General features: G+C 48.9%; 1 protein-coding gene across 3 annotated transcripts in view; it reads left to right on the top strand.

Annotated features, from left to right (window-relative positions):
• TGFB2 (transforming growth factor beta 2) overlaps nt 1-21,978 on the top strand; it is a 69,912-nt gene that overhangs the window by 39,133 nt on the left and 8,801 nt on the right. For all 3 annotated transcript variants that reach the window (XM_036016162.1, XM_028531385.2, XM_028531386.2), the window contains 3 exons: nt 5,101-5,264; nt 21,433-21,565; nt 21,689-21,799. In XM_036016162.1, coding sequence (XP_035872055.1) covers nt 5,101-5,264; nt 21,433-21,565; nt 21,689-21,799 — 408 coding nt within the window. The remainder of the gene's footprint in view (nt 1-5,100; nt 5,265-21,432; nt 21,566-21,688; nt 21,800-21,978) is intronic.

Here is a 21,978-nt window from a genome sequence, read left to right as displayed (position 1 = left end):
TGCAATTTCTTTTCTTTTCTCCATCTTATTTTTATTCCTATGTGGAATGCCTACAGAAACATTTAGATCCTCCTCTGTCTTGTTTTTTAATCATCTGAAAATATTGATTGAGCTACTACTTCCTAGAAACATTGGCTTCTCCATTTACCAAAACAAAGATCCCTCCGCAGAGTTTACATTCTAGCAGCAGAGACAGGCACTGATACCAAAGAGACTAATCAAACAAGGCAGTTTTACAGGATGTTGACAGGAGATCTTTCAAAAAGAAAGGAGTGCATCATAATTGCCTCTTTCTCTGTCTTTCTTTGCGGATTTCCTTTCTTCTGTCCTTTAGGTCAGTGGTTCTCAGACTTCAGGGCACATAAGAATCGCCCAAGGAGTGCGAAAAAATGCAGAGCCCAGACCCCACCCCATGCCTGTGGTTTCAGAACGCCTGCTGTGTGGGACCCATACATCCCCCTGACAACGGGAGCCTGGACTGCTTGGTGAATCTCTTCGTCCAGGCCTCTACCATCTATGTCCCTTCATACCCGCACCTTCTGCCTTTCAACGGAACTGGTGACCTCTGCTTTGTCCTGGAAGTTCCCCAAGGACACAGGCCCGAGTCCAGTTTCCCTTGGGGGTTTTAGTTCCTGCTGTCTCCCCAAAAGCTGTTGTTAGTTAGATGCTAACTCCTCTTTCTCCTCAGCCCCTGGCCCCTACCTGCCTGCACGGATGTGATGTGTCACTGGCCTCACGGTCTAGGAGGGAACTGGTACCCTGGCCCAGTGCGGGGGTGCTCGCAGTTCCGTGGGGTGTCAGACTCCCCTGGATAACCTGCCTCCGCCGCAGGTCCCCAAGTAAGGCAGGTGCCGTGCGCCCACAGGTACCCAGAGCACCTCCGCCAAAGGGTCCAGTGTCTGTCCCACGCGTCTCTCCCTGGCTGTGTTGTGGCCTGGGCAACCTGGCAGGGAGTAAACGACAGGTGGATGGATGGGTGAAGGGCCGGGCTCTGGGCTCCCTCGTGGGTGGGTCTCCTTTCAGGCCTCCCACCCCCTGTCTCAGTCAAAGCTCATCACGTATTGGTGATGCAAGACCTTTCTTTAGTTTTTGTGTTTCCCTAACACTTTTTTTTTAGATAGTGCTCCTTCGACCATCTCAGTGGGAGGTGGACTTGCCTGATGTTTGGGGGGTAGTAGACTTTTCTTGTCACTTTTTTTCTTGTAAAACAGGCAAAATATTACAGGATGGTGGTGGGGAATCTGAGAATACACGGGTGACAGAGATTTCTCTCTGCGGTGGAGAGGACTTAGGATGTGAGGACACGTTTATAAACTGCTCCAGGTGCTTAGCTAGGGAGGAGGTAACATACAATGAGCAGATACATTATTTGGAACGGATAAGTCAACATATAACGCTTCTATTACTAGTTTGTGGTAAGTGCTATAATTAGGCTTTCTGTATACTGCGACTTAGAAAACAAATAACTTGTTAGATTTCCTCATTTTTTCTTTCCCTCTGTCCAATTCTGCAGCTTCAGTTCAACGGGGACATGAGGCTGGGTTAAGGTGAGGGAACACTGTTTACTTGATGACATTCTGGAATCTTCTATGTGCAAGATTTTCCCTGAGAGGAAGGTCCAAGGGAGTGTAGGGAGGGGAAGCAGAATCAGACTCGTGGACTGAATCAATCCAAAGGGTGGAAGGAAAATCGATTTGACAAAGAAAGAAAGAAAGAGAGAGAGAGAGAGAGAGAGAGAGAAGGGAGGGAGGGAGGGAGGGAAAGGGAAGGGAAGGGAAGGGAAGGGAAGGGAAGGGAAGGGAAGGGAAGGGAAGGGAAGGAAAGGAAAGGAAAGGAAAGGAAAGGAAAGGAAAGGAAGGAAAGGAAAGGAAAGGAAAGGAAAGGAAAGGAAAGGAAAGGAAAAAAGTGGGTCGGAAAACGAGAGGAAAGAACCAGCTAGGGATGAGTGACGGTAAGTAAAGTAGGCCAAGGTCAGCAGAAGCACCGCCTAGGACCCGGGATGGGAATGGCAGAGGACAGAGGGAGAGCTCCCATTCTCTGTAAGGGTTCTTGGAGAAGGCAGAGGACAAGCTCCACCCTCCGAGGCGAAGTGGGTGGGTCAGGCCTGGCTGCATGTGGATGGGCAGTTTTCCATGGCCCCTGCGCCGCACCGTGCACCCAAAAGCTTTGACAAGGCGAGGGCGGGTCACAGACTAGGCCGGAGCGATATGCTGTGATTTTTTTTTCCAAACGCAGAAACATTTCACAAATTGCTCAAGTTCCTCAGCTGGGCTGGGGGCTGCCGACCCAGAGCAGTTGACAACAGAGGACAGCTGGCTCCGTGGTTGGTCGGTTCTTGGTCAGCCAGAGCAGGGGTGTGGGGACCCTGCCATTTCCTCCTGGCCTGGTGGCCTCACCGTGGCCACCAGACCAAAGCAGAGTCACTGGTGGAGGCTGCTCCGCTGTCTTCTCACCTCACGCATGAACCACTTCTACTCATAGCACAAGATCCGAAAATGCAGATTCGTATGATCAGGCGGTGGAAATAAAAACAGTGGGAATGGGTATCATCGCCCGAGGTGGGGAGGGCTGCTTGCCAGCGCAGAGGGAGCGGAGCAGGGCGAGCACACTTCACTATCAAGCTCCTCCTGTAAATATTTGCAAACGCCCCTTCAAAGCTCAAAAGCCTGGGACAGGATCATTGGACGATGTGCTTAGAGGAAGGAGAAACAAAACTGACCTCGTCGCCCGCGGCAGCCATAAAAAGAAAGAGTGTGTACGGGCAGGAGACCAGAAAGTGGGGAAATGGCTCAAAGTTTAATAAACACAAAAGAGAATAAAAATAAATCTCCAGAGCACTTATTTACACACTTGGTGGAAGGATGAGATGGGGAGGGTGAGTGTGAAAAACGGGTGTTGGTGGAAGGGGCCCGGGGGTTGCCTTGAAAGGCAAGGGGGGGAAATGAACTAGACGTTTGCGCTTTCTGGTGGCAGGAGATGCCCCGGATGAGCTCTGCTCTCCCGGGACGCTCTTTCAAAGCAGGTTTGCAGCCTCCACTGTCTAATGGAGATGCCATGGGGCCGAGAATGCAGCCCCTGGGCCCGTGGAAGGGTCTGGCCAAACTAGAGTGGATGCAAAGTCAGAGCGCGTGGCCCAGCCCTGCCCAGGCTTCTTTGCTTGGGCCTCTGACCTGCGCAGGGCAGGCTGGTACCTACCTGTCTGATCGCCTGCAGGGGGCAAACTCCGAGGAGAGAGAAATCAGTTTCTTCTCCGCAGCTACCTTTACGAATCGCTATGCCAGGGACTCCAAACATTCCTGCTCGAATGACTGCTCGCCCAGCTGCTATCTGCCCGCCAACTGTTTCACAGCACAATGCAGCGGGCCGTCAGTGTGTGGGTGCATGTATTTTCTTGTCCCCAGAACCTGGATGATGCTTTAGGCTTATGGGCTTGCTTGTTCATTCATTTCCTTGTTTCTGAGACTGCTGGCTCACGGACTGCCAAGTCCCAGTTCACACGGTCGGTTGTCTCCGAAGCAGCCACGAGCAGAGCAGGGCTCGCAGTCCACCACCCGCCCGCCCGTGAGCTGCTCTCTGAGAACCCAGCCCCCGGGGAGAGCAGGGATCGAGTCTGGCTCCCAGGCTCGGAGGGCGAAAGAGTGAAGAGCCCTTCCGATCGGGAAATGTCGGCGTGTCCCTAGCACTTTTTCCAGTGTGGCCGTTGGGGCGTGGGTTTCTCAAGAAATCACGAACGGTGTTTCCTTCTGTGTTAAGATCGGCGAGATGGCTCCTGTACTGAGTCGGAGCTTAGCTTTGCCCATAGCCAGATGCCCGAGTCTTTCAAGGCCCCGCTGACGATGAAAGAGGCAAACCGTGGTTACTCGGTAAACTGCACGCGTGCAGAGCCCTGTCCTAGATACGGGGGGAAGAAAGACTGGGCAAACTGGCCTCTGCCCTCCAGGTGCTTAACACCGCATGGGTGGGGGAAACAAAATTAACAGACACAATGCAGGCGTAATCAAACCATTTGTCCAGAGCCATCGACAGCAGTGATTCTGTGGTATGGAAGCTATGTCATTCAGGACAGGCTAGAAGAGGGTCACAAAGCCACCGGGGTTGGATAGAACATTCCGGAACACTGAAAGAGTGTTCGCAGGAGGTTTTGGAAGAGGGTTGTGGAAACACCTGTACCGAGTGGCCTGTCCAGTGTAGGTGCTGAAGAAACGGGCGTGGCATGGGACGATGGGGGTGGACCGGGCCCTGCTTTGCTTTTGCTGTAGCCTCAGTTGCATCTTCAAAGCAGTGACAGACAACCATAGAATAACCACAAAACTCTAGCCACCCATGAGCTTGAAATTGGTGTGTACAATCTGCATCCGTGTATCTTTCATGGCTCAGAACTGATGGAATTTGGGCTGATGCTTTCTCTTAATTAGCCAAGGTCCCCTTGCCCAACCACCATTATTCTGAAAAAAAGAATTTTAAGACTGGGCCTGGAATAGCCAGTGTATGGGTACAGCTTTTTTTTTTTTAAATCAAATTTCCTCGTCCTAATGTAACTAGAGGGTGTATTTGGTCACATGTTTTAAAAACCAAACTACTGAAGCCAAAAAAAAAAAAAAGACGCAGTACATGAACCTGGATAGAGTAGAACATTTGGATGCCAACATTTCAAGGGGAAAAAAAATACACGGGCAAACTGCTTGCCATTAGGAGCTATTTTCTCGGCACGTGTGATTACAGTGTCTGTGAGCCTGACAGCTCGCTCCAGCATCAGCCGTCAGGAACATACTCCAACTCACGGCCATCTAGCGCTTTCCACGGCCGTGTCAGCGTTCAAAGGACAGGGTTAACTGTGCGCCCACAAATGGGGCTGGAAGTGGTTTGTTAATCTCCATTAATCTGCGACTCCTGTAACCAAACGCACATGTTTATTTTATTTTTTTTTTCGAGTTAAATGGTTAATGGTATGAAATTGGCCATTGAAAACAAAATCATTCTGTAGATATGTTCCTTATGGCGGTGTCTCGAGACCATCTCAAGCTGTGTTTTTTTTTTTTTTTTTCTGAGTGAGAACAATGGGTTTTTCTCGTTTTCAACGGCCGCCCTCCCTCTTTGCAGACGCCATCCCGCCCACGTTCTACAGACCCTACTCCAGAATCGTCCGCTTCGACGTGTCGGCGATGGAGAAGAACGCGTCCAACCTGGTGAAGGCGGAGTTCAGGGTGTTCCGCCTGCAGAACCCCAAAGCCAGGGTTTCCGAACAGAGGATCGAACTGTACCAGGTAACCTCCCTTGGGGCTGTTTTCACGGGCCATCCGCTCCAAGGCTTGGGGTAACATTCTTCTCATTCTGTTCGATGTTCTGAGCCGGTATAAACCACCCTGCACATCCACAAGGGTGGCACGGGCCCTCCTGTGTCATTCCTAAAGGAAGAGCCTTTGGAGGGGGGTGGTGGCTCTCTGAGCACGCCTCTGCAGCAGTGTCGACGGCTGGGGTACCCCCTCAGGGGGGCTCTCGTCCAGAGTTCACCCCTCACCTTCAAAGTCAGATAACCTGCCACCTGGGTCCCCTTCCGCCCTGAAGAGAGAAGCCACGTACTCTCCTTCCTCTGCCGTCCTCCTCCTTGACTGTTGGACCTTCCTCCTCTTCTTTGATCCTCCTCCCTATACCGCTGTCTCTCTCCCTCTTCCATATCCTTTTGTCTTCCTCTCTCTCCCTTGGCCGCATCCTCTCTGGTCCTTCCTGCCACCTCCTGACCTCGCCCACCCTCAATCCTCTGCCCGCCCCTGTCTCCTGCCCTTTCGGGCCTCCCTGCTGTCTCCCTCACCTCGCAAGTCCAGTCACTGGGTCATCGTGTCAAAGGGCGAGGAGGGTGGTGGAGATTTCAGAGATGCTCTTGAAAGCATGTGACCCAAGTGGCGCCCGCAGTCGGGAGCATGCACGTCCCCTGGGAGCTGTGACAAATGCAGAGTCTCAGGCCCCACCCAGCCACGAGAGTCAGGGGAGGGAGGCAGGTCTGTAAACAGGCAACTTCGGTGTGTCCTCGTGTCACAAGAAGAGTGCAGGTCAGTGCGGAGGGCAAAGTCAGAGGGGAGTTGACATATGGGCGGGGCCTCGAGAAGTGTCTGTTTACACAGGATCGTTGGTCCTCGTTGGAAGTAGGGGCAGCTTGGGCAAAGACGGAGTCCTGAAGGACTGAGGGTACTAGACAGAGGGTGCTGAGTGGCTGGAGGTGAGGAGAGGTGGGGAGAAGGTTGACCCTCCAGGGAAGCTAAAGAGGATCGAGAACAGCCCCCCGTTCCCATGAACCCCAACATCAAGCCGTAGGCACGTATGACCCTATGAACTAAGAGTGGGCTTGCTTGCAAAAAGGAAGGAATTGACTTTGTACGAGGAAAACTCAAATTGTCTTGCATTCCAAACATTTGAAATTTTCGGTCATTTGGATAAGAATTTTCTTTGTGCTTATTAAGAACATGAATTACCATGCCAGAAAAGAAAACCATTGTGTGTGGGATCTCAGAGAATAAGTTTAAAGTTGTTAAAACAGTCTTCCAGGGCCAGCTTATAGCTTCTGCATGAGCCAGATCCTCTGTAAGCACTCCGTAGGTAATACTGTTGCCCGCGCTGCCAAGTTTGCATGAAAAAAATAATCTATGGAAATGTCATTGACATAGCGCATTGTATCAGTTTTAGGTGTGTAGCATCATGATATGATATCTGTGTACATTGCAAAGCGATCATCACAGTCAGTTCGATGAACACCTACCACCTCACATAGTTGCACACTCTTCCCCCTGTGGTGTGACCTATGACGGATCTGCTTGCTTAGCAAGTCTCAACTGTAGGACACAGGGTGGTCAACAATAGTCCCCATGCTGTGCGTTACAGCTTTAGGACCTTTTTATTCTGTAACTGGAAGTTCGTACCTTTGGACCACCTTTACCCATGTAAGGTCTTCTCTTTTACTATATTTTCCCCCTCCATTTTACAGAGAGAGACACTGAGTCACAGAGAAATTAAGTCACTGGGTCAGAGACTCATAGCTAAGAAGTGGCAGGGCCGGGGCACACAGCTGCCCGCTTCTGCCCACACACCATACTGTCCGTGGCGCATCTTCCCCTTTCTCTTCGCCGCAGTGCAGCCAGAATAGAAGACAAATTAAAACCAACTAGGCCAGCCAGAGGGTAGAGTGATATTTGGAGGGAAAACAAAAAGCAAATTCTGGGTTCTCTGGGAAAGAAAAAAAAAAGCTAGTTCAAAGGTAGCCAGCTATATTTCCAGGTGGTTTCAAAAAATAAAAACCAATCCATGCTGATATACCCTCTTCTTTCTTCTTTTTCAATTAAGTCACCCTGGCATGCCTCCCTGTGTGGACGATAGTCTTGCAGATGGCTCCCTGGCCCTGTCCCAGGGACACGACTCCGTCAACGGAAGGCAGGGCCTCTTAGGTTTCCTTGCCTGTAACAGAAGCTGCTGAATCCCTGTTCCTCTTTGGCCTTGGCCTTCTGCTCTGTGCAGGGACTTCTGATAGCGGGATTCCTGATAGCTTGCCGTACCACCTCATCTCCTGGAGGGGACGTGTCCAGTGTCCCTTGAGCCTGGCAATTGGAGGACCTTAGTGAGTTAGTGGCTCTGCCTCCTCTGAGGTCACTGCTGCTGTGGCTGCCCCCTGGGATGAGCAACACGATCTTCCTGGACTAGGGTTCCCTGGTAGCAAGGGAACCCCAACAGTGGAACTGTCTGGGGGGGATGAACATGGGCGTGCCCATTGTCACTGAACCCACAAGGAGGTCGTTGTAGAGGAAAAATAAGGAAGAACAGCAACTGCTTATCCATGTGAGGCTCAGGTGGGTGGCAATCTAACCTCGGAAGTGCAGCCCAGGTCCAGGGGTCAGCCAAAGAGACCCCCAAATCCGCTGACGGTGGCAGCGGGCACAGGTAGCCGACTCCCTAGAAAGCTGACCTTGGCCCTGAGTTCACCTCTGACTAGGCGGCTTCTCTCTGGGACCACAGGGAGCTGGAAGCCTGGAATTAAGGGTTGGGGGCCAGAGGAAGACACCAGCAGGAGCAGATAACCCTTTAGACTTTGAGATTTTTGTCTGCACGCCAGTGCTAACGGCCTGCTGTGGACCATTTTCCTAAATCTTCTTACCCTCTTTACAGTTGACCAGCTCTTTCTCTCTGTCGCACCCTCTCATCACCCGATAGATGAAGGGGAAGAGGAAAGGAAAAGAAATAAAGGTGAAAATTGAACTTTTTACAAGTAGGAATCCTTATGATCTTTATGTTTTTAGAGATTTATGCCAAAGGTAGTCTTTATTGGAATGTTCCAGAATATGCTCAGTGCCCTGGGAACACCTTTGAACTTCCAATATTCAGTGTAGCTCTCGGCTGGTTCAGAATGTGACTACGTCTTTCTTTGATCAGTTGCTCTTGATTCATGATTAAAGTCTTGCCCAGAGTTATGTGAGGGAGAAAAGAACAGAGAAGAGAGGCCTTCTTCAAACTGAGTATCACCAACATGGGCAAGGGTGCCCACCCTCCTGCGCTGGGGTGAGGCCCCTGGGTCACAAGGGAAGACCCGAGGCCCCCAAACTAATAACTTATGGAAGGGCGCCCATGACCTTGAGATCCCATGGGACAGCCACAGAAGTGCTATTTGGATGTGCTGTGACCTCAGAGGTCCTTGGAACTTTCATTTACTTCCAGCTTCCTCTCACCAACTCACACACGTTTCACACTTACTGCTCATTTCAAACTTGACCAGCTCTAGAATAAGATTTGTGTCTTTGTAACTTTCAATGATCTCTTCCCTGAAAAACAAACTACCCCCAGATTGCATGGCCTCGAATAACAATCATTTTATTCCATCTCATGCTTTATTCCATCTCACGGTGCCATGGCTTGTGAACCTGGTCAGGGCTTGGCTACATGGTTTCCCTGCTCCATGTGGCTTTGACCGGGGTCACGTGGTGGCATTCAGGTGGCCATTGCGCCGGTCTGGAGGATCACGATGGTTTTGTTCCTGTGGTTGGAGCTCGGGTGGGATGACTGGAAGGTGGGGCTCAGCCGAGACCCTCCTCCTCTGCGGGTAGTCTCAGGGTGTCTCCATGAGGTCTTCTAGAAGAACTTCTAGGAGTCCAAGTGTCCAAGGAAGAGGCTACCACTCCTCTTAAAGACTGGGCCCCGAATTGACAGAGCATTGCTCTCACCTTATTCTAGGGATCAAATGAGCTACGGGACCATCCAGGCTCAAAGGGAAAGGGAATAGACCCCATCTCTTGATGGGAAGACTGTCGGAGAAGTTGCAGGCATCTTTCACCCGCTGCGCTGACCCCGTACAGAGAGTAGCAACCTTCAGTTCCGAGTGGGTGTCCCCTAGTGTCAGCCCGTAACTGGTGCCCCAGCTAGAGGTAAATCAGACTCAGCCTCCGTCTTCCATTTGCTCAGTGTCTGGTGGAGGAACAGACCTGTAATTTGCATCTCAACAGCATGCTCTTCCCACGAATCTAGACATACTGAGGGCACTCTTGGAGCAAAATCTGGAGGATCCAGAGAAATACCTCAGGACTCACTTCTTCCAGAAAGGCAGTTCCAAAAGTCTGGGGGAAGCCTACCCTTTTGGTTGGGCCCTTGGGTGAAGGCACATACTTCCAAGGGGATCTGCCTGAAGCAGGACATTCTTTGGAGCCCCCAATATTTATAGCGGGGATATCTGAATAAATCAGACTGAGATAGGAGCAGGCTAAGAGGTGTAGTATGTTCTTTTATTCCTGTTGGGACCACCTTTGTTGTGTTGCAGTGTGTCCTGGGGTTTGACAACTACCTCTGTACTGTGTCTTCACCCTTGGTGAGGCAGCGTGGTGCAGGGTTCAAGTGCATGGGCCCTGTAACCCATGTTTTCTTAATAATTCTCAGCTCGCTGGGTATTTATTGTGAGGGGGACATGAAACGCTGTTTAGAACTGCCAGACGGAGAGGGGGCACTCAACATGCGTTAGTTCCCTTCCTTTGATTTTGACTTCCCAGCCTTGCGACTCCAGGAGAAAAGGCCCTCGATAGAATCACCTGCCCAAGTCAGTCGCCAGGTTATTTTTAAGATGAACTCATTTGCTTCAGACCACTAAGACCTTCATGCAAAAAGAACTCCCTGGGAGGCAATGGGATGTGCTGGGCTCAGACAGTATCAAGCATCAGGAGAAAAATGTCCGATTTTTGCACAGGGCTGATGGAGGCTGCCCATGTTGGTGCCAGGTAGCCCGGTAGAATGCAGTCGGTGGATGGGCCTGCCTCTGTTCATCAGCAGGTGGACGTACTGAGGTTAAACTCGTACATTTCAAAGGAACCTGAGATTTCCTGACTGTGGCCCTAGGAGGAACCATGTGGCCACTCAGTTTTGGGGACAAACAGATACCCAGCCTCAGTTGAAGTCACCATGGCCTTGACCAGGGAACTCCACCCTCTACAAAATACCCCGTAAAAACATTGACAGAGGAGAGTAAAATACAATCTGTGCCCCTGCCTTCTCTGACCTCTTCGTTCAAGAGTTGGATTTTAATGCCGATTTTTTAAAAGGTTTTATTTATTTATTTTTTAGAGAGTGAAGGGAGAAAGAGAGAGAGAGAGAGACATCAATGTGCAGTTGCTGGGGGTCATGCATGGCCTGCAACCCAGGCATGTACCCTCACTGGGAATCGAACCTGCAACACTTTGGTTCGCAGCCCGCACTCAATCCACTGAGCTACGCCAGCCAGGCTTTAATGCCGATTTCAACTTGCATTTAGGCAGTCGCTGGTTTGTCAGATGTGATAAAATAGCATTTTTATGGCCAAGTTGCAAAGATCTACAAAACAGTATGTAGATCCTACGCCATTCATACCATTTTATTTTTGGTTTCAAGCTGTATAGTAAATGTTAAGTGGTATTTCCGTATGGAGGATAAAAGGGTGAAGTGGGGATTATGGAGTCAACTAAGTAAGCAAGGAGGCTAGCGTGAGAAGTGTCACCGGCCACTGTCATGAACATTTTACTCGCGCATGTGTCATCTCTGCAAACAATCTCAAACCATGCGCACCCCTAAGGGTTGAGAGTGAAAACTCAAGGTTGATGCCATAGGCTTGCTTTCTAAGGGACCCTATTGCTGCCGAATGAAGGTTGGGGGTCCTAACATTTTGGGGAGTACGGCACTAAGGGAGTTCATGAAAATATCCCCCTTTACCTAACCCCAAACACATGCGTGTGCCTGTCTCATGCACACATGCGCGCGTGCACACACACACACATACAGAGTTCAGCTTTCATTTCGCATGTTGCCCCAGGGGGTGTAAAATAAAAAGAGGTCAGCCAACAAAACTGACTGTCTGTTCAATTAGACTTTGCAGAAAGCACTACTGGAAAAAAATGGTAGACTGTGCTGTGTGTTGGACAGAGTTTTACAGCACACCGTGCCCTTCACGCCGGCCCTCACCCCGGCGCCACCTCGGTGGCACACACCGTATAGTAACCCACTTGAAAGAAAAAAGCCGTGAGGTATAATAAACACTTTGTTTGCACAAGGCTATTAATATCTCAGGGTTTTTTAAAACCCGATCAAATGACAGGCTTGTTTCCTATGGAAATCGGAGCGTTATCGTTTGCCTTAGGGATGAGGTGGCCCAGGGTTTCGTGAGCAGACAGAACCCCAAAACTCGTGTGGACGGCAGTTCCGCCCCACTGTGTCAAAACGGTGTTAATAACCCTGCAGCAGAACTAACTGTGCCTGTCCTCACAATGGGACTCAGGAACAACGGTGGTGATCATTGCTGTCACAACTCACCATGTGCTGGGCACTGTTTTAAGTGCTTTATGGAGACTGATTCATTGAATCCTTTCAATAACCCCAGAAGGTAGGTACTGTTATTATCTTCGTCTTACAAATGGGGAGACTGAGGCACAGAGAAGTTAAGAAACTTGTTCTGCCTATGCAGCTACGAAGAGGCAGAGCCAGGATTAGAACCCGGGCAGTCTGGCCTCAGAGGCCATGCCCTTGACCACTTTGCCAAACTAGTGGAGAGAACACAGGCTTTGCAGTTGGGCCGGTGTGGGTTTGAAGTGTGGCTCTGCCCCTTTGGGGAGTTGGAGGAAGTCACATCATGGAGACAATTTCCACACCTGCGAACTGTGGATACAAGCATCTGCTGGGCCAGGACTTTTTTTTTCTTTTTTTTTTTAAAGATGTTTATTTATTTATTTTTTAGAGAGGGAAGGGAGGGAGATAGAGAGAGAGAGAGACATCAATGTGCAGTTGCTGGGGATTATGGCCTGCAACCCAGGCATGTACCTGCTGGGAATCAAACCTGCGACACTTTGGTTTGCAACCCGCGCTCAACCCACTGAGCAATGCCAGCCAGGGCTGGCAAGGACTTCATAAGGTAGACAATACAGGGACACTCCTAGCAGAATATCTGTCTACTCGATGGTGACCATTATTACTATTATTATTCAATATTATTACCATTTCCAAAGCATTGAAGTTGAACTTTTTAAAGCAACAGTCCCTTAACTTTAAAATCTGCTCGAGATCTCTTAAGAGTGAACCCTCCCCGTGGCCCCTGTTGCTGCAGAGCGGGGGTTCTCTGTGGCTGCCCCCGCAGTTTGCTCCCTACTCCCCTTAGGTCCCGTCTTCAGCTCGCTCTGCGGGCGAGGGTCTCATTCTGTTGCCGGTGAGCAGCCCAGGGCAGGAAAGAAGAGAAATGTTGCTGCCCATCAGCCCTGGGTTCACCTGCTGCCTTTTCTCATTAGCTTTCTGCTCTTACCAGTCACACGTCAGCCTGAGCCACAGTTCTCCACCACGGAATGTTGATGGCTGTGCTTGTCCCCTGAGTTTCTGTGTGAGGGTCGAGCACGCTGGGTGCACAAGGAGTAGGTGGTGACCCGGGATTTGCTCGTCATCTGGAACGCAGGTTCTGTTTCCCCCTGGAGCTGGCCTGTGGTTCTAAGACGATGCTGTAATGACATCAGTCATCTCTGACGGACAGAATCCCCTCTGATCCAGGGTTATGCGAGCAGCCATTCATCTATTTGGATTTAGAAATTCTGCTACGTTTGTTTTAAAGATGTCCTTCTGTTTATATGAAAAAGAAATAGAAACATACACACATAGGTGTGTGTGTGTATTCATTCTCTGTTATTTATTCACAGCTAATGTTGATTAAGTGGGTAAAAACCATGTAGTGAAAATATGATACCATCAATGAATGAAACTGATATTCTTGGGTAACCTATAAACCTGCATGTTTGTAGAAAAACCAGACGCATCATCATTTTCTTAGACTTGTTACTTTAGAGTCACACCTTCTAAATCAAAGTGCTCTGCTGACTACAAGCAGGGGCTTACATTACAGAAGAGGCCACATGTGTATCGGTAGCCAGGAAGTAGGAAAGGGTGTGAGAAGTGTGCTCCCCAGGTGTGAGTGTGTTAGTGCCGGGCAGAGTGGGATTGGAAAGGAAGATCAAATAAGAACATCAGAAGCTGCGGCCCCAGAAAGCTTACAGACTTGTCGGGGACACTGGCTCCCACCCTGAGGCAGGGAACAGTGGTGATTGTCAGAATCCATTGTCCCAATGGCTGTGTGGCTCAGCCTTAAGGACTGACCTGACTCAGCTTCCCCTCAGAGTCTGCCATCAGCGACCGTACCGTATGTTTCTCTCCTTGCCTGTGCTCGTGTGACTTCTGGCCGGCCGGATCTCTTTCTCTGCTGCGTGACTCATAGACAGCGGCTCCAGGCACGTGACTGGGCTGCAGCTTCCGAGGGACTGCTGACCACACAAGGGGCTCCTTCGTCCTCCACCTGTGGACATGGATTCACTTGTGCACGCACAGTCCGCACAGAGGCCCGTCTGTAGAGAACGGGCAAACAGGCAACAATAGAGAAATATAGGGCGTTTTCGTCACAAATGAGGGAGTTGCCTGTGTGTGTCACTTCCATAAAGCTCTCCATGTGCCGTCCTTCATCCTAATGGCGCGTGGACAGGTGTCCGACAGGAACCACACACCACGTGGAGGAAGAGACGATAGGGTGACTCAGTAACGGAGACACCGAGCTCCAGAGGCCATATTTCTTTCTTTTTTAAAAAAGATTTTATTTGTTTATTTTTAGAGAGGGAAGGGAGGGAGAAAGAGAGAGAGAGAGAGAGAAACATCAATGTGGGGTTGCTGGGGGCCATGGCCTGCAACCCAGGCATGTGCCCTGACTGGGAATCGAACCTGTGATGCTTTGTTTCGCAGCCCGCACTCAATCCACTGAGCTACGCCAGCCAAGGCCAGAGGCCAGATTTCTATGGGCGTCTGTCTTTGGAAGCTGGTGCAGATTCCACAGGAGTCTACTCTGAGGCTGTGGTGGAGCTCTGGCGAGGTATCCCTTCCTCCCTTACCACCTCCCAGGGGATGCAGGTACAAAGGAACCGAGGTGGTTACAGGCCATGGCGATGGGGAGCCGGCGAAGTCCCCGAGAGTAATCAGGCCGCTTGTCCGCTTGTTCGGCACCCGCAGGGTGACCCGGCCTCGTTCTAGGGCGCTGCTGTCAGGCGGGAACACGGAGCCGAGTTTCTGCCCCTAAGTTCCAGTTCTCTGGGAATTCTCTTTCTTGGCTCTTTCTCCCTAATTTTCATTTCACAATGCAGTATAGTGACTAGAACAGGCAAAATATAGTATAAAACTGCTTACACTATCTGGTGATTCTTTTTGTTTTCACGTACACATAATGTATGTGATGTGTACATAATCTCTGTGGGGTGTGCGCGGGCTGTTTTGTCATGAGGACAGAAGGCTCCCCCCCAACCCCCCCCCCCCAGGCCATGAAAGCTTTCTGGAGGATGGATGTCGAAGGATTAGGGGGAATTGGGTGTTTCTCCCGCGGATAAGCCCAGAGTGTGCTGGTGTCTGTCTGCATGAGAGTAAATGTGGGATTATCGAGATTTCCACCCAGAGCGTCAGATTCCTCCCAAATTAAAGCAATGAACACCTCTTCTCAAAGCTGCTAGCATCAGCAAACCAGAACACGGGGTTTGTGGAGACTTCCATGCTTTGTTCCCCTCTGTCTATTCGGGGCTTGATCCCCCCCTGGAAGAAATTAACGTTGACACACACACACACACACACACACACACACACAGCTTTTCCCTGGGAGCCCCTGAGGGCCAGGGGCTGGCCGCTCCGCACAACCAGCAGTCGCTGGGGAGCCAGGACAAGAGCGCTGCCTTTGGAGTAAAAGTACAGTTTTTATTTTTTTACTAAAACATTAAAAATGTTTTAATTTTATATTTTTCAGCTGGAGTGAAGAAATAATAGAAAGGGGTTTTTTTTTGGTTCTGTGATTTATCTCATTTTTAGGAGAAAATCAGTAGGGATACTTACCTAAACACAGCGTTTGGGACATAAAATATATGGTTTAGGGACCGTGTTTAGGTTGGGATTCCAGAAATGGGAGGCTCATCTTTAGGATGACAGGGTGGTGGCTAGTTGTGTCTTAAATACTGATCTGAGGAATCTGAAGTTTATTCACCAGACAGCAGAAGCTCCTGGAAGGTTTGGACGAGGTAAGTGACTTGATTATAATAATCATTCATATCTATCGAATACCAAGCAATGTCATAGGCTCTTGGCCTTCTCTGAGTCATTTAATTCTCTAAAAAAATATGAGTGGGTTTTATCAACCCTTCCATAAATAAGAAGTTCACTGATTCAGTACGTGATGGTACGTGTTTGCGTGACTCTGGAGCCTAGGAACCTTTTCGCTACACTAGTGACTTCTACACACACGTGGGTTTTTCTAAGACATCTCTGGGGCCGCAGAGGAAATGGAACGGCTTGTCTATTGGCGAAGAGGGGCAGGACTCCTCACACCTCAGGAGAAGCCTTCAGAGACAGAGATGGTGGAGAATGAATGCAACGTATTGTTTCGGGGCAGATGGCTCCTACGCGCCTTTCTGACGCCAGCATGTCATGGTGCTGAGGTCCATAACTCCAAGTCCGGCAGACCCGAGAGGGTGGCGCTCATGGCCAGCACAGTGCGTGTTTAGTCCGTTTGCTAACCCGTGCGAGCCACGGCGAATGTTTACACTGACTACATTGAACGCATTCAGTGCATTTTAAGACAACAGCAAGGTGCACTGACGGTAGCGAAGCTGGTGGCAGGTTTTCTCCGCTGCCCCGTGGCGAAGTTTCCATTTCCATTAGAAGTCCAGTTGCTTTGGCTTCTGGGCTCTCCTGTAGGTCTGTTGATGCCTGAGTGTGCAAAGCAAAATAGAGCTTCCAAGGCTTCCTTACAGCTCTTTGCAATGCCTCATGGGAGTGGGAGGGCTGTTCTTCGCGTCTAAGCCAAATCCTGAGTTAATTTACGGCATTATGCCTTTAAGACGAAGATTTCCTCTAGCTGTGATTTTGCATCTGGACTATTATTTCTTTTATTTATTTATTGCCCCGAACTATTGGATAACACCAGTGACTTTTGCCTCTCTCCACTCCCTGATTGGCTGCTTTCCAGTGGCAGAGAGATGAATGGATCCTTTCATGTAGGGAGTTTTGTAATTCAGTGGAGAGCTTAGAGGCTTGCCAAAGGTGATACGTGGATAATTTGAATATAATATAGATAACATAGTGAAGGTAACATTCCAACATCACCGTGGGTGGTAGCTAAATGATAGACAGCTAAATCTCATTTGCAATGCATTAGAAGCTCTCTTTTCTTGCTCCCTAAGGAATGGCTGTTGTTCTGTTATGTAAAGAAAAATGCCAATTACAGCCAAGAATTCTAGAAACATTTAGTTGACAGCCCCTGGGAACCTCTGTTTTGTTTTCTATCTCCATGAATTCGCCTGTTCTAGGTGCCTCAGAGAAGCGAAGCCATATAATATGTGTCCTTTTGTGCCTGCCTTGTTTCCTTTAGCATAATGGTTTCAGGGTGCATCCATGTGGCAACATGGATCAGCATTTCATTCCTTTTTATAGCTGAATGAAGTTCTAGTGTACGTATGTCTATGGATGGACACTTAGGTCGCTTCTGCCTTCCAGCTACTGCAGGTGACACTGCCGTGAGCATTGGCGTACAAGTCTCTGCCCAAGGCCCTGCTTTCAGTGCTTGTGGGTGTACGCCTGCCAGTAGAACTGACAGATTATATGGTGATTCTACATTTACTTTTTTTTTTGAGGAATCACCACACTTTCACGAAAAAAATTGAAGCAAATTGTCTTTATGAAGACTTTCTAAGGTGCTCCACTGGAGTAAAAAAAAAAAAAAAAAGCAAAGCTCTCTTTACTTTTGGTCCTGTATTTCATCAGTTTCTGGACCGTTTCATTAACTTGTATAATTACAATATCAAGTCCAACTATCCTAAACAGGTTTAGAAACATGTATGGTCGCTACCCACTCAGTGCACAACTCAACAGATGAGGCCACACGTGCTTGGGAGTTATTAGATAGGAGCTTTCTAGCAACGAGGCCCAGCATTCAGGGGGCATCCGCTAATACACATTGCAGGACAAATGCCCCATCCTGGTTAACCGGGCCAGTTGTTAGGAGAGTTTCTACTATTCATCGGAATTTTCTTAGTCATGTAAAGACGTATAAAGAAATTTAAGCCCTGGCTGGCGTAGCTCAGTGGATGTAGCTCAGTGGATTGAGCGCGAGCTGCGAACCAAAGCATTGCAGGTTCGATTCCCAGCCAGGGCACATGCCTGGGTTGCAGGCCACAGCCCCCAGCAACCGCACATTGATGTTTCTCTCTCTCTCTCTTTCTCCCTCCCTTCCCTCTCTAAAAATAAATAAATAAAATCTTAAAAAAAGAAATTCAGAAACACCTGTGGTTGTACAGAAAACATCCGTATACTCACGACTGTTATCACCCAACACACTCGTTGGGAGAGTAGGGAAAGGCAGAGACAGCAAGGCTAAAATCCAATGGGAAGTTGACCGATCTGGCCATTTCTGTATACATTCTTGAGTTTAAGAAAGGGCTGACGGGTAAGAGCAGCGGGCTGGTTTTCTTCCCTTCCAGTGTCCCTTAGCGTGGGTGGTATGCGGCAGGTAAACAGGGAGTAAGGAGGTTGTGCCTGATCTTAGAAAGGAGAGACCTTTGAAGTCAAGGCTGGAGACTTTGAGACATGAGTGGAAGGTTTTCTAGCCAGTTCTGAAGCGAAATCATGAAGCTGGGGGAGGTGTGCTTTTATATAGCATCCTTCATCCTTGTTAGAGACCATGTGATGAAAGGTTTGGGACGCTGCCCCTGTAAGTATCAGCTTCAGGAACTGGGTTTATTTAGCTTAGAGAGAGGGAGGGAGAGAGAGAGAGAGAGAGAGAGAGAGAGAGACAGAGAGCGAGCGAGCGCTGGAACATGCTGAGGGGAACTTGGTAACAGCCTCCAGGAACAGGAGGAATATTCTCTGAGTGATGGAGAGCAGCTGTCTCCGGCTGCATGGAGGACCGGACCAGGGAGAAGGGAGTTAAGCTACAACAAGTGCGTTTAAGAACTCCTTGGCCAGAAAGCTTGAGACAGCGAGTCGCTTCCACGTTCCAGAATCATGTAGCTGGCTGGCTGGCCGGCTTTCTTGGGTGGTTTAAACTGGCCTGGTCTTGAACTAGTAAGAAGATCTAGAGGGCCTTTTGCCCACGTGACAGTACCAAGTTGTTCATTGTCAGAACTTACCCGTGTTTGTTCTGTGGCTAAGAAAGTGCTTCCCTTCTAATGAGATTTTACAAAGAAAAATGTTTCAGAATATTTTTGCTCTTCTTTGGTTCACTTTTCAAGCAAGATCATCCAGATTTATTCCTTCACTGTGCGGTGAAGAATTTCCATAGATTTTCCAGTGTGTTTCCTGCCTATTTGGTTGATATGGTCACGATTTATTTTTAAAATTCTGAGACTGCATATACTTATATTTATTATATTTATGTTTATGTAAGTGTATCAGATGTATTAATATATCTTATATGTAATTAATTCAACAATGAGAGCAATGTTTTGTTCTAGACAGTATGTCTAAATGTTAAGGGTATGAACGTGACTAAGATACACACTATGCTAATTAGGAGCAAAGAAGATACACAAAACATTATAAAATAATGCATCATTATAGGAGGTCAGCTAGGGGAACAATTTTAAGACAGAAAAAATGCATTCTGGGTATATTAGTTGTTTTTAGGCAATGAGGCAGATGGAAGTGCGTGGAAACTTCTCCACCATTGTTTTCTCATTGTTAATCCTAGATTAGGTTAAGTATACCATTTATTCTGAACTCGCTAGGTGGAATCTTATTTGCCCAACCGGGAGCGTTTTCAAGGCGAAGTCTGGTTTTCAGTGGATCGGCAGCTGTGCGGCTTGGTTTTTAAAGTTATCGGCATTAACTTTGCGTGCATGCCACATTTCACGTTTTCATCGTGTGCCAGCAGTGATTATAGTCTCATTAAACATCTTTGCCTCGGTCATGTCACGTTCTCTGTCCCCCAGAAGAGGGCACGGGGGACTCGTGCTCCAACCCTGACCCCCACCACCCTACAGCCTTCGCACCCCGGCTCTGCAGTGGGAAATGGTAGCTTTGCTCCGGGCTCTCTCCACCCTTGTGCAGTGGGAGACGTGGGGAAAGAGACCTAACCTACCGGAGTTCGCTTTTCCTAATCAACCTCACAGCAGTGTTTTGAGAATTGTGTTAAAGTAAGTAACGTGCACTAAGGCCAGAACCCAGCTCTGCCCAGCCCTCAAGTCATGTGTATCTGCTTCTTTAATTCACAAAGAACCTCTCTTGCCTATTGGAAGAGCCCTGATTAGATTCCCCCACTTAATGGGGTTCGCTGGACCTCAGCATTTGCTGGAGTAGCAGACCTCAAGGTCTTCTAGTTGGGTTTGCCTAAAATTCACGCCAGCACCTCTGAGTTCAATTGTATGAATCTCTTTCCTTTTGTAAACTTGCTTAATCCAGAAAAAAACCCCTGCTCTACGATAACGCTAAATATTCTAGGATGCATTTGTTGCCAAATGACCTGAGACAAGTCATATATACACACGGACGAGAAGTATATTTTAAAATCCACAGGAAGATTGTTTGTGTTTGTTTTACAAAGTTTAAAGAAGAGTCAATAAATCTTCTAGACATTCAGATAGCCATTCAATTAAATCAAGCGCTGTGCTCTGAAATGACATCGCATTGAAGTCGCGTCCCCGAGGAAGCTTAGGAACCTGTGGGAGAGACTGGGGCCACCTGCCTGAAAGGACCACCGAGGAGTCAGACTCGATGTCGGGAGGGCGGCAGAAAGCAGCACAGGGCTCAAGCCCCCCTAAACCCTGAGAAAGGCAGGCTGAGGCTCTGGGTAGGGAGGCTATATCGCTCTGGGAGACTTAGGATCCTGGTTCGGCTGGTTCCGAAAACACTGCATGGTGGTTCGGCTGGTTCCGAAAACACTGCATGGTGACTGCTGGAGGGAGGAGGGTAGAAGGGGGTGGAGGGAGGGATGGGGGATTAAATGGTGATGGATGGATGCTTGATGACTTTGGGGGGGGTGAACACACAATACAGTGTTCAGATGAGGTGTTGTAAGATTGTGCACCTGAAACCCAGGCAATTTTGTTAACCCGTTCCCCTAATACATCAAAAAAAAAAAAAAGGAAACAGACCCATTGTCATTTAAAGACAGATTTTTTTAACCCCTAACAATGTTCACTTCCTACAGAAATTCAAGAATGTCTACACTTGCTGTTTATTTATTTGCAGTAAATGCATCCTTCTAAATCTTAGTGTTCAGGCTGTTCAGTGTGTTGGTCTCAGACGTGCACCATGCACCGGGCCAGGCCTCTCCTGCCCAAATCCGTGCTTAATCTGCAGGGTATGGAATATCTTTATAAATCATAGCAAGTCACACTGAGAGTAAAAACCCCAGCTCAAGACTTACCTCAAGAGCTGAGGCATGCCGCGTTTTTTAATGCCAGTGGATTTAGGAACCGGGGTCAGGACCTTCCTCTCTTTATTAGCAGGCGATTTATAATCCAGGGGCCTGCGGAGGGGGAGCACGGGCCCTCTGACCCAGACCCCTGCCCACAGCCCAGCTCCCCAAATGAAATGTCAGGAAACAGAATCACAAAACCATTAACTGCGCAGTGCAGAATTTATGGTTGAAGGCTTGCACAGCTTATGTCAGCAAAGTAAAATAATTACTGTCACTTTCTCTTAGACACTCGGCTTTATGGTTCCTGTCACCTTTATCCTAACACACAGCTGATTTAGTAGCTCTGTTTCTCACGGCGAACGGCCTGGCATGATGCTTTCCTGCTCGTGGCCGTGCTTTCTTGAGGACACCGCGTGGAGACGCTGGATTGGAGCTAAATTTAAATAGTGAGCTGGGAGACCGTGCTGCCCGGCTCTGGTGTTGTCCTGCTGTCCGTATGCCCACTGAGTCCTGTCCCTCCCTCTTTTCCCTTCTAGATTCTCAAAGCCAAGGATGTAACGTCGCCAAACCAGCGCTACATCGACAGCAAAGTCGTGAAAACAAGAGCTGAAGGGGAATGGCTCTCCTTTGATGTGACCGATGCCGTGCATGAGTGGCTCCACCATAAAGGTAACCCCCCACCCTCTGCTGACCCCCCTAGATGCCTAGCGACCCTCAGTTATTGCAAGTTGGCTGCAGGTTTGAGGGCACAGATGTGCATGCAAATGACCGCCTTAACTTCCTGTTTTCCAGACAGGAACCTGGGATTTAAAATAAGTTTACACTGTCCCTGCTGCACCTTTGTAGCATCTAACAATTACATCATCCCCAATAAAAGCGAAGAGCTAGAAGCAAGATTTGCAGGTAAGTGAAACCTAGTCATCTGAGGCGTGGCGGGGAGGGCCTGCGTTGTTAATCTCGCGGGGGATGAAGTCAGTTCGCATGTGAAAGTGGGATTGTTGGGGGAGGCCTGGGGAGTTTCATGGTCTGGGCCGAGGTATGGTTGGAGAGAGACACGGGAAGGCAGAAGGGTTTGGAAGACA

This window comes from Phyllostomus discolor, chromosome 15, assembly GCF_004126475.2.
Source record: "Phyllostomus discolor isolate MPI-MPIP mPhyDis1 chromosome 15, mPhyDis1.pri.v3, whole genome shotgun sequence".
Classification (NCBI taxonomy): Eukaryota; Metazoa; Chordata; class Mammalia; order Chiroptera; family Phyllostomidae; genus Phyllostomus; species Phyllostomus discolor.
Note: the sequence above shows the minus strand (reverse complement) of the source record. Positions and strands in the feature narration are given on the sequence as shown.